The sequence below is a fragment of the Heterocephalus glaber genome, unplaced genomic scaffold (genome assembly GCF_053883595.1).
Source record: "Heterocephalus glaber isolate CG9 unplaced genomic scaffold, H.glaber_assembly_v1.0 deba00001608, whole genome shotgun sequence".
Lineage (NCBI taxonomy): Eukaryota > Metazoa > Chordata > Mammalia > Rodentia > Bathyergidae > Heterocephalus > Heterocephalus glaber.
The window spans coordinates 9,712,476-9,724,995 of record NW_028258379.1 but is presented as its reverse complement, the minus strand read 5'-3'; the positions used below and the strand labels follow the sequence as shown (position 1 = coordinate 9,724,995).

General features: G+C 47.6%; 1 protein-coding gene across 6 annotated transcripts in view; it reads left to right on the top strand.

The window, feature by feature from the left end:
• Positions 1-12,520, top strand: part of Actn1 (actinin alpha 1) — an 89,416-nt gene that overhangs the window by 46,985 nt on the left and 29,911 nt on the right. For all 6 annotated transcript variants that reach the window (XM_004837336.4, XM_004837338.4, XM_004837337.4 and 3 more), the window contains exons 3-4: positions 2,872-2,991; positions 11,394-11,480. In XM_004837336.4, coding sequence (XP_004837393.1) covers positions 2,872-2,991; positions 11,394-11,480 — 207 coding nt within the window. The remainder of the gene's footprint in view (positions 1-2,871; positions 2,992-11,393; positions 11,481-12,520) is intronic.

Here is a 12,520-nt window from a genome sequence, read left to right as displayed (position 1 = left end):
CTGGTCCTAGCAGACCTCCTTTCTCCTGCAGTCTTCATCTTCTCCTCACCTAATCTGGGGATTATACGCAACTCTGCTTCTGCTGTTCTTCCAGTTCTGCAGTCATGTTCAGTTCGTTCTGTTTCCTTCCTCAGGATCCTGATGTCAGCTGCTGTGGCATCATTGTGGGCCGTGGCAACTCCCATGCAGATGATACCCTGAAGGCCTTGGCCCATCCTCCCCGTCCCCACCTTCCATCCCTTACTCTGCAGCTGAGGGAGCATCCGCCAGCCCAAATATAGTCACACTGCTCCTTGCTCTAAGCCTTCCTTGCCTCCCCAGAACTCTGAGCCCGAGTCACATTCCTGGGTCACTCACAGGATTCTTGGTGAGCTGGCACTTGCTCTGTTTCCAGCTAACTATTCCCAAAAAGGTAGCAGACCTCAGGCCCTCTGCCACACCAGGAGACTCATTCTCCCCAGATGCATGAGCCCTGTCCCATGACAATAGTTCTTTTTTTGAAAATAATTTCCTATACATAATTTCCTTTTCAGGTAAAACCTGTGATTTTGTGTGTGTATATGGGTTTTGACTATATACAACACAAATTCACCATTTTAATGTGTGCATACTGTTCAGTGCACTACGTGCATTCACGTTGTTGTGCAGCCATCACCAACATCCCTCTCCACAAGTTTTTCATCAGCCCAAACTGGAATTCTGTCCTTTCTAAATGCAAATGCACCATTCTTTCCTCTGCACTGCGGGCACCGCCCCTGCCCCCCCCCCTCCCCCCGCAACCACCATCTGTCTTCTGTCTGTGACTTTGACTACTTGAGTATCCTGTGGGAGGGGAATTGTGCAGTGCTTGCCTTTTTGTGACTGGCTGATTTCACAGGGTGGAAGGTCTTCAAGGTTTACTCAGGGAGTAGGAGGTGTCCTGCTTAAGGACAAGTCCTCTTCCATTGGGCGCATTGTCATGTATGTTTTATCCATTCCTCTGCTGGTGGTTTAGATTCTTTCTACTTTTTCTGTATTGTGAATAGTGCAGCTATGGACGAGAATATATAAATACATTTTTTTCTTGAGTCCTTGAATTGGTTATATACTCAGAAGTAGAATTGTTGGATCACATGATAACTGTGTGTTAAATTTTTAAGGAACCATTGTACTGTTCTGTTCTGCTGTTCAGAAGGTCCTTTCCTACCTCTTCCCAACGTTCCCCTGCTGAAACCATCCAACCTGGCTCTACTCTTCACTGTTTACGACTCAGCTTGGGGATGCCCCCAGCAACTCCTGCCATCTTCCACTCAGCATCTGATCCCCCCCGCCACATGTGTGGGATCCCATCGATTCCTTGGCTGTGTCCCTTGCCTCTTGGTGTTATCTTTCGGGGCTCACTCATTTTCTTAACCACTTTACATTGAACCCCCCAGGGCACAAACTATTCTGTTGCTGTGTTCTATGTGCTTAGAACTTAGGTTGACTGGATGCAGTGCTGAGCTTATCCGCACGACGCCAAGTGCATCCTGCCAGATGGGTCTGGGTTGTTCCCCTGAGGAGCCCAGGCCCTTCTGTGAGGTGAATCCATCACTCATCCAGAGCTGCGAATGGTCTAGTCAGCAAGATGTTTTTCCTCCTGAGGTTTTGCAAGTGGTTTCCAGGGAGGAGAAGGAAGGAGGATGCGGCCTATAGAGGTTCACAAAGTGTGGTCCCTGGACCGCTCGAACTGGAATCAGCAGGGCTTCCTGTCAAAATGCAGACTCCCAGGCCCTGACCCAGACCCTCTAAACCCAGGAGGGGAGGGGAGGGCTGGACATCTAAGTGTAGCAAGTTCTTCAGGTGGTTCTGTGCTGACAGGTGGGAGAACTGTTGCCTAGCCTCGGAGGGCTTCCCTTTCCTCCTGAATTTAGCCCTGGCCGCCTCCACTATCCTCGTGTAGATCTAGCTCAGCCCATGTGCAGAGCAGTGAGTGACTGGGGCTCAGGCTTGGCAGGGCCCAAATATGTGGTGTCAGCAGGAGTGGCCTCCAGGGAAGGATGTGCCGCCTCCGTTCCTCATGCAGGGAGGCAGGGAGCCAGGGAGCCCTGCCTCCTTCCCTGGGCAGGAGAAGTTGGGTGCCTTGCTGGGCCTGAGGAGAGCCCTGCATGGGATTAATAAGGAAGCAGCTGTGTTCCCCAGGAACTGAGACCTAGTTGCATATGTACAGGAAGGTGCTGCCTTCCAGAAGCTGGGGGCGGCTGCTAACAGGGGTTCTGGGCCCCAGGCCTGGTGTCACACTGCCAGCTCCTGAGCCTTCTTAGCCAGACCACTGCTTGCTGACTGGCTGGACGTCACAGCAGCACAGGGGGCCTGGGTTTCCTGGACCCCTTAGGGACACTGCAAGCTTCATATCCTTTCCCTGGCTGTGGCCACACATGCTGCCTTGTGTAAATCCTGCTCTTCTGTCTTGGTTACCATTCCCTGCAGTGTTTACCTGGGTTCAGGCCTTTCCTGACCATCCCTAATTCCTCTCCCCAACTCCCTTATCTTTGGAAGAGCACTGACCCTTCTTGGTATTTGTCTGTTATGTGTTTCATTATTTAAGGCCTGTCTCTCCCACTAGATTATAATTACTTAAAGGTAAGAAACTATTTCATTCATCCCGTATTCCCAGCACCCAGCCCCATCCCTGGCATATGTTAGGAGCTTAATGCACAAATATTTGTTAAGTGAATACATGCAGGTTTCAGTCTGAAAAGAGGAAGAGAAAAGAGGCGGGGTGGGTGTTCCTGTTCCCTTCTGGGGTGGCCTTCTCCAGCACCTGTCCCCGGGCACCTGGCATGAGTGTGTTGTGAAAGCAGCCCTGGCTCTCGACTGTTCCATCTCATCCACCTGTTCTTCCCCAATCAGGTGAACGCTTGGCCAAGCCGGAGAGAGGCAAGATGCGAGTGCACAAGATCTCCAACGTGAACAAGGCATTGGATTTCATAGCCAGCAAAGGGGTCAAACTGGTGTCCATTGGAGCCGAAGGTGAGTCGGGCCTGCCCTAGGCTGTCCCGGGGAGCCTGGTGGCCTGCCTGATTGCCTGTGTTCCTGGATTCTTGGGCCCTTTCTACCCTGACTGCTGGGCCTGTGTATCACCAGCAACATCTGGAAGCTGGTCTGGTTGGCCTGTGAGAACAGCAGTCTTTGTGCAGCAAGGACTTATCTCCCCTTCCCGTTCCCACACTCCTTCCACCAGATCCTCACACCGTGGAGCCCTCCAGGGTGCTGTTGCCTCCCTCACCCACAGGCCCAGCTGTACTTTGCTGCCTGCAAAGGAGTGCTCTGTGGCTGGCTTGTATTCTCTGCTGGGGGTTTGGGGGAGGCTGCTGGGCCCTGAGGTTCTAACGGCCCTGGAGAGACTGCTGATCTCAAAGCCACACTGTAAATAGCATATTCCTACAGTGTAGCTTCTTGGTTTTGTTTTCATCACTTTAAAAGACTTTTTTTTAAAATGCTGTTTGAATGATTATTTGCATGTTCTTAATTAAAAGGAGACAGCACAATTTCCGGTGTGCTCTGCAGTGGCTCTGGAGACTGTACGGGCTAGGTCAGGGCAGTTAGAATATTGTAACCAGGCCCTTTTGGTAATGTGGCCCATGGGCTCAGCAAGCCCTTACTGGGCATCTGCTGTGTGATGCCAGAGATCTGAAGATGGATACCACATGGCTGTGAGTACCGAGCTCTCGCTGTGTGGAAGTACCATGCTGAAGCCTTCAGCCCTCGATCTCAGTCCTCACAGCCACCCCATGAGCAGCTGTGATTATTACCCCTACTCTACAGTTAGAAAACCTGCCCACAAAGATTACAGGGCTTGCTCCGGGTGCAAACCAGAACTCAAACCCAGGTCTGCATGACCCTGGAGAAATGCCCCAGCAGGCAGCATGTCCTGGGACAGTGCATCCATAGGAGCAGATCTCTTTTCTGGATGATGCTTAGAACCCCCTTTTTTCTGGAAATTGAGGGATGTTGTGTGAATTTCAATCAAATTGAAAAACTTAAGCTCAGGGGTCAGCAGATCATGGTGTGTGGGGCTGAATACACCACACACAGGTTTTTGTAAATATTGAAACACAACCACACCTGCTTGTTTACATGTCATCTGTTCCTCTTCTGGGCCACAATGGCAGGGTTCGGTAGTTGCCACAGAGACTATAGGGCCTATAAAGTTAAACTTTTCCCATCAGGCCCTTTACAGGAAAAGGTTTCCCATGCTTGCCTTGTAAGGGCCAATGCTTTATGGATCCCACATCTCATGGGCAGAGGCCTCGTTTTCTGTGTTCTGTGACCCCAGCTTCTAGCAGTGTGTTGCACACAGTAGACGGCTCAGTTAACTTGGGAAGCACTTGCATGTAGCAGGATACTCTGCTTTGTGGTTGGGAAAATATTGTCTGCCTTTTAATAAAAAGAAAAGAATTATTTTTTCAGGGAGAAACAGAGACTTGGCAGACATTTTCAGGTAGAGGAAGCCAAGGAAAATGCCACTCAGTGGTCTGGTGCCAGTTCAGATACCCACCAGGGCAGGGAGGTATAAAATGTGTGAATGAGGCTAGGGTGGGCAGCAGGGCTGAGTGAAATGGAGAGAGCTCGTCCAGCTCAGTGGAACAGGCACCCCATAGATCCGATCAGTTGTTGTTTTGTGGGAATACAGGTTCAGCTGTAGAATCTTCCTGTGCTTCAAAAGAAGCCAGAAATTCAGATTTTTAGAATGGAAAAACTGGCAACTAACTAGGGAAAAAAAATTGTTTTGTTTTCAGAAAGATGCTACCAAAGAAGAGGGGAAAGGGGAAGAGAACAGCATTTACTAGTACCAGCTCTGTGCCTGGCGAGGCAGGATGCTTTCTGTGGGTTATCTTCTGACCTCACTCCAGGGCTGGAGGATGGCTGTGACCAGCTGCATTTTACAATTAGGGAAACTGAGGCTCAGGAAAGTTAGTCCAGCCTAGTCAATGAATCAGACTGCTTGTATGTGGCAGAGGTTTCGGGCCCCAGGGCAAGGACCCTCCTGTCACTCCAGACATTGCCGCCTCCCCATAGAGTCCCAGGATGAAACTGTATGTCTCATTTGCCTCCGTAACGAGGTGGCAGGTGGTTTGCATGCTTGCTGAGGAGCTGAGACACATCCTGGCATGAACTCTGATCTGATTGCCTCTTCCGTGCCTCAGAAGTGCCTTCACCTGGCCCGCTCCATGCTCCAGTCCTTTGACACCAGCCTAGAGTAGGGTATTCTGTCATCCCACTGCCTTAGGCAGCCGGTGAGGCTTCTGGTCTGAAATAACCTACCCCGATTCAAGTCAAGCACGAGGAGCATGCTGGAAACGTGATGAGCCTCCCAGTGGGTTTGTTTTGAATGAAATGAAGTCTACTGTAATAGAGTAGGAAGTAAAGGCAGTTTATCATATCACCTGGAATGAACTCTTTGCAGTGGGAGGGTGTCGCTGTCAGTTGTCCTGATAGAGGAGTATCCAGGGCTGCTGAACACAGTGGATGGGGACCTGGTCTGGTGAGGACAGCCTCTCCCCTCCCAGCATTTGAGGGATTATCTTGTGGTGCAAGGGCTGGACTCTGGTCAACCTGCAAGTGCAAAACTAAGTCTGGAAGGGGACCCTCTGGGCAGGCCCATTAAGTTTTAGGGGAGGGAGCTGTTTTGCCAGGAAGGTCATGTGGTCCCTGTCCCTCAAGGTGTTGCTGGAGACAGAGCACTTCTGTGTGTCAGGAATGGGTTCAAAATGATCCCTGAGGTATCTTCTGTGGTACTTGCTTCTAGAATGTCTAGACTCCACAGGATTGAGACTTGCCCTGGATGTATGGTTGGGCTATAACCAGGGGAGGGCACCCAAGGAGGACTTTTCATTTTAAGGTCTTTGGTGGGGAAAGCTTGGTGGTTTGGGTGCAGAGAGCAGTTTGCTGTGGTCCTGCTGGTTTTAATGTAGGAAGGGAGGGGCAGTGGGTGCAGTAGTGGAAGCCTTGGTCTGGGAGGCAGTGGTCCATGGGATGGAGAAGTGAGGAGGAGGAGGAGAGACAGTTCAAAGCAAGCTCGGATTTGAGCAGCTTTGTGGCCACCATAGACCAGGAACGGCAGACACGTACCCCCACTTCTTCCTGTGCCCACAGCAGTCACTGGCAGTCTCTTGCCAGGGTTTTTCACACGGTGACCAGTCATGGCCTTGGAACCCCCCCTTGGGCCCCATCTGGAAGATGGGGTGCCTGCTACAAACATGGACATGGCTGGAGGTCTACTGTGTGGGGGATGAGGAGGGTCACCCCCCAGGGAGGGCCACACTTGCGAGAGAGGTGGGTTGGTGCAGAGGCTCTTAACTGAAAACCACCACTCTGTTTGCTCCTCTCTGGTGCCTCTTGTTTTCCAGAGTGAACCTGCTTCTTTGAAGTGAATTGAGAAGTCCATAAGCAAAACTCCCTGGGCGCTCTGGGGAAGGAGGAGAGGAGTAGTTAGAAACCAAAACAGAAGACTCCTGCTTCCCTTAGAGCTGGGAGGGCTCTTGTTGATGGGGGTGGGGAGGGGTCTACTTTGGGTTCTGAGCTCGGCCAGTGGGAGCCCTGGGTATTTGGTCACCTGGAAGTGGGGCAGAAGGGAAGAGATTGGAGGGAGTAGGGACCCTGCCTTGTATCCTCCACTCCTAGAAGGGCTGATCTCAGGATTATCACTTTCTTAAAGCTTCAGATAAAGGGGAATGGGCAGCTGGGTCTGTACTGCAGTGGTAAAGCAGGTGCCTAGCATATGTAAAGCCCTGGGTCTCTCCTCAGCACAAACAATACAAAACAAAACAAAAAAACCACAGACCTTCTATTTGAAGTGCTGTCCATAAAATTGCACTGTAATGATTTTTCCAAGTGATTAAAAACTCATGAATGCAGTGTTGCTCTGGCCACTTCAGCCATCTGTTTGAGAGCAGCTGTGTTCTGTGCCACACCTGGGCCCTGGGAGAGGAGTGCCGTCACCGTCTTGGGGGCCTGCGACAGGCGTGTGCGGTCTCAGCCCCTTCCCCAGGTGTGGGGCCTGCCTGGGAATGCTCATTCATTGGTTCGCTCATTCATTCCTCAACAGGATTTTGGAAGTCCTGATCCCCCTCGAACTTACATTCTAGAAGGGCAAGAAAAATAAAGCAGGGAGTAAAGTAGGTGGTCAGGGAAGGTGCCAGTGAGATGACATGGGGGAGGGAGGGGATCTGGAGGAGGAGGAGGAGGAGGAGGAGGAGGAGGAGGAGGAGGAAGGCCTGCACTGTGAGGTTTCTTCTCTGCCAGTGAGGGGCCACCTTGGAGGTTGGAACTGCGGGGCGTTGGCTCTGCGCATTTACTCAGGAACTCTTTGTACTTTGTGCATTCACACACAGTTTGCACTTTGGGGCCATGATAAATATACAGCAAACCTTACTCTGCATTTCAGGTCTTTGGCCAAGGATAGATTTCTAGAGATGGAATTTCACTGTCAAAAAAACAACTGAACAACTTTTAAGAGGCCAGCTACCTGTTGCCAAGTTATTTCCCTCCAGGTTGTTTTTTCTTTCTCTCTTTCTTTCTTCCTCTCGCTCTTTCTGCCAGTTTACGTTCCTAGCTACAGTGTGGTGGAGTCATGTTAGTAAACATCAAGGTATATCTGTTTTCTAACTTTCATAACTTAATAGTGGGGAAAATGATATTTCAGGGGTTTTTTTGCCACCGGGGATTGAACTCAGGACCTTGCGCTTGTGAGGCAGGCGGCGGGAAAATGATATTTCATTCCTTGATTCCAAATAAGAACATTCGTATGAATTGGTTATTTTCAGTTCATGTTTTATGATGTATCCATTCATGTCTTTGTCTATTTACCTGTTGGGAGTTTAGGCTTTTTCTTATCAATTCAAACTCATTAGGGCCGGGGATTTAGCTCACTGGTTTTGCCACCTGCTGCAAGGACCTGAGTTCGATCCGCAGTACCAAAAAAAAAAAAACCAAACAACTCGTTAAATGTTAGAGATGTCAAACAATTGAAAGTTGGAGATATAAGTGGATCTTTAAAAATATTAAAGCTCTATGAACTGATTCTTAGTGGATGATTCTGCCTCCTGTGTCATTAACAAAAACAGCCATAGCTTTTGCTGCTTGGGCTCTCTGCCTCCCTCTAACCCGTGCCCTCACATGTGGAACTGCACCCCCTAGTGTCTGGGGTTCCGGAGGCCCCTGTAGCCAGAGATTGCTCCGTGCTCTGTACCATGCTGGGAGCAGCAGGCAGTTTTGCCCTCACCTGTGAGGAAGGGGCTAAGATCTCAGAGTAGCATCTTCTTATTGGGAATTCAGTCAGTTTAAGGAGTTTGTCAGAGACAGACACTAGTGGCTGTGGGCAGAGCAGATTGCATATGGCTCCTTGGAAATGGGCTCTTCTTGTGGTTTTTTTGAAGCTCAGTCTCCTCTAAAGCTAGTGTGCAGGAAGGGAAAAATGAGACATTCCTTGGGTACCTCACACTCTACAGAGAGTACCTGGCTGTAGACCAGGTGAATGTCCCCCTGCTCTACAAATGAGTGATGGTAGGAGTCTGCATTTGAGCAGCCTGTGGAGCCACCAAGAGGAGTTCTTGATGTTTGTCTTTCTTGACTCTAGGACTGATAGAGTAAAAAAAAAAGAATAGAACTTATAGCATTTAAAATTCTAAAAAGTTCTGCTTAGACAATTTAGCAGGTAATCCCGGAGATGTGATTTTTTAAAAAAGGAGATGTAAAGGGACTTATTAGGCAGATATTTAAAAGTACACACTCTAAATAGAGTATGGGTCAGAGAGAAGGAGGGAGGTGCTTTAGTTTAGAGCTGGGAATATATCTGTTTTGGTGTTGGAAATTTGTGGCATTTATAATCTTTAGGGAGTTGTCAGGGTTTTCAGGAAAGAGGGTGACTCACCCATAGAAAGATAATGGCCCTGGAGGAAGGACATGAACCCCACCAGTTTTTTTTTTTAATGAGTGATTAAGATATTTTGCTTAAAAACATTCTTTGAACTCTCTCAGTCTGTTGTTCCTTTATCTTAAAATGTGGTTTCTGCCCTTTATTTTATCAACTATGCTAATTTATGGTCTTACAGTATCTTTAAGGGATTTTGGGTGTGATGAGCCAAGACGGAAAAGAACTATAAATAAACTCGGAATACTGATATGGATGACCTTGGGTAATTCTGCCTTTGTCCTGGTCTTAAAAGTATAAATTTAATAGCCAGGAGTGGTGGTGCACTCTGGAGGCTGAGGCAGGAGGAAGGCCGTGAGTTCAAGGCCGGCCTGGACTACCTAACAAGACCCTGTCTCAAAAAAGTACAGAATTTCAGTTATGATTTTTCTCATCTCCTTTCTACCTATTTTTATTTCTATCCTACTTCATCCTCCCTCCACAAAAAGAATTTTGATCTCTCACTCTCAAGGTGATCAGATGGCGGGGATCCGTCTGAAGGTAACCACTTCAGGCTGAAGAGAGGCATTGATGCCTCCTAGCCAGGGATCAGAAGTCTCCCTGCCTAATCTAAAGGAGACAGGGAAGATGGGTTTTGTTGTTTGATGAGCCATCATCTTTTGATAGTCTGGAAAAGAGGGCAAGAACGCTAGCAAGCTGCTGACATTGAAGCTTCCATGTGATGACCATGAATAAGCACAGGCTAAAGACTGGAAGTAGAATAATGATGAGAGTTGCTCAGAAAGTAGAAATCAAACAAAAGTAGTCAACATTTGGCATAAGCCTTTCATCTTTACTATTTTAACCTCTACGGTGGTACTTTGGTTGTTGAATGGCTCCAAGCTTGAACTTTCCACTACTCGAACAGCAGAGCTCAGAAAAAAATCTGCTTGATGTTCCTAACTTTGCTTGATAATCAGCTGAAAATTGGACTTGAAAAATCCTGTACAGCTCGAGAGCGAGTCAGGTGTGGAGTTGAGCGCCTTGGACACGAAGGGGCGGTGCGTGAGTCTTAAGTGCAGCCCCCCCAGGCAGCATACAGTGCTTGTGTTAGTGCTTTACAGCATTCGTCATTGTGCTTTGTTTGAGTAAATCTCATAACTGTAGTTCCAAAGTTAGTGATACCAGCAGGAAAGCTAAAAGGAAAACTGTAAAGACCCTGGACAGAAATCATTGTAGAGTTTGTGAAAGTCCTGAAGAAATGAATTTGTAAGTGTAATTTTGGGCCCTTAGAACCAGTTGTTTGATTTTCCATTATTTCATATGGGAAAAATTTGTTCAGTTCTTGAACTTTTTGGTGTTTGAACATGAATTTGGAACGAATTGAGTTCGATAAGCAAGGTGTAACTATTTGCTCAGAGGTGTTAACCCAAGTACAGCAGGTGAGGTTGAAGAGCGAGTAGACTTGTCTGTGTTTTGACAAAGACATCTAATATTCTCTTATTTAATTATAACAATGGCGAAGGAATACACTAAGAAACTTATGTTTTTATTAACATTGAGCCATTCAGGTTTTTTACTATGGGGCTGAACTTGGATCCAGCCCCTATTTTGTAGACCTGAAGGCCTTTTGTAGTGACGAGATGCATATAATATAAACATGTAAGTAAGCTCGAACCACAAAGGTAACAAAATTTAGTAGCTACAATATGTATATTGCCCCATCTTATTCTATAGGCATATCTGTCTGTACAAGAAGCCAAATCTGAGAACTACTTGAAAGTACACTAAAGTAACATAATGGCAGTATACTAAGAGCGGTAGAAGGACACATTTTGGACAGCTAGCGGGTCTGAGCTATGATCTTGAAGCTGTTTGATTTAAAACCCAAAAGCTATCTTAGTACTCAGCTAATGACGTTATGAGGTTGATCTGTGAGCTGGTGGATCATTCAAGATGGCAGTTCATAAAACCCTGGCAAGTTTGTGACTTTGGTTGCTCCCATTGAGTTTCGGGGTGCAGACAACTATTTTGAGAGCTGTGATTGCTCCGACACCCCCAGTCCAGTTGCCAGACTCTCTGTATGATGGCTTAGAAATCCAGTCCCTCTTCTGTCAGGCTCCCAACCACAGTTAGGGTTCAAGGTACCCCTTCTCTGTAGATTTTCCTGACTTGCCCACTGTCTGCGAGTACAGTCATCTACACCTTCCCTGTGACTCACATAGACTTTTCTCTTGGCACCTGTTCTGGTTGATTGCACTGACTTTTAAAGACCTGTTAGGGGCTGGGGGTGTAGCTCAGTGGTAGAGCCTGTGCTTAGTATGTGTGAGGTCCTGGCTTCTATTTCCATGAGTGAACGAGTGAATGAATGAATGTAAGGAAAACCCTCCTCTTTCCCTTGAAAAATGGCACGCAGTGGTCTTTGATTCCTAGCACGGTCCATTGAGTGCTGTGGGAGATCTGGGAATGTTAACCCTGTCCCTGATACACCCATTCTGATGTCCTGTCACTGTTTCTGCAGAAATTGTGGATGGGAATGTGAAAATGACCCTGGGCATGATCTGGACCATCATCCTTCGCTTTGCCATCCAGGACATCTCTGTGGAAGGTGAGTTTCTGCTGTGTTATATTCCTTCCCGAGGGTGCAGCTCTGCCCTGGGCACAGCAGGGAGAACCCGGGGCCATGATGCTGGATCACGGGCCGTGTTCTGGGCTTCTTACCCATTTCTGGGCATCTGCCCTCTGTGCTAGTCTGTGTCGTGAAGTAAGACCTACTGTATTGAGTGCTGACCCCTCTAGAGTTGGCCCAAAACTTACGGGGTACAGCAAAAGCTGTACTAAGAGGGAAGTTTACAGCTGTAAGTGCCTACATCAGACAGATCAAAAGATTTCACATGAATGACCTATAGGCCTGTGGACTCCAGGGACACTCTCCACTTTGGGGAAGCCCATGGCTGCTGTGGAAAATGACGGGTGGGAAAGCTTGAGGGAACCTGGAGGGAATACAGGGAGAGGAGCTCACCACTTTGTTCCCATAGCGCCCCCTGGTGGCTGTATCACAGATTTGTCCGGGCCACCACTGTCTCCAATAGTGATCTCTATTCCTAAACCGATGATTTTGCATTCCAGCAGTTTTTGAGCTTTAGGTCTGATATGCATATATTTGTTTTGTAGTATTTATGTATTGCTGTGTACATCATAAAATACATATACAAATATATAAACATATCACATTTTTAAAAGGTGAAAGACTATATTTTAAAAATCTTTTAACTCATTTTAATGGCATAGAAATCTGAAAACATTTTTATTCAGTGGAATTTTACCACCCCCCACCCCGGGGGGGGGGGAGCTTCAAACCCAGGGCTCCCACCTGGTAGGCAGGCACTCTGACTGAGCCACCCCCTTAGCCTCTCAAAGGAATTTCTTAATGAAAACATGGATTAAGTTGCTTTATTGTACAGACCTTGGTCTGACACTATATAATACAGCATTGTGGAGGTCTAAGTTCCATTTGTAGATACTTGGTGTTTAGGTCTGAGGTGGTTGAAATGCAGCCCATGATAGTCACTTAAGGTGAATTCACGTTACTGATAGAGGGTGTAAATCCATTTTCCAAATAGCCATTTTTTAAAAAAAAAAAAAAAA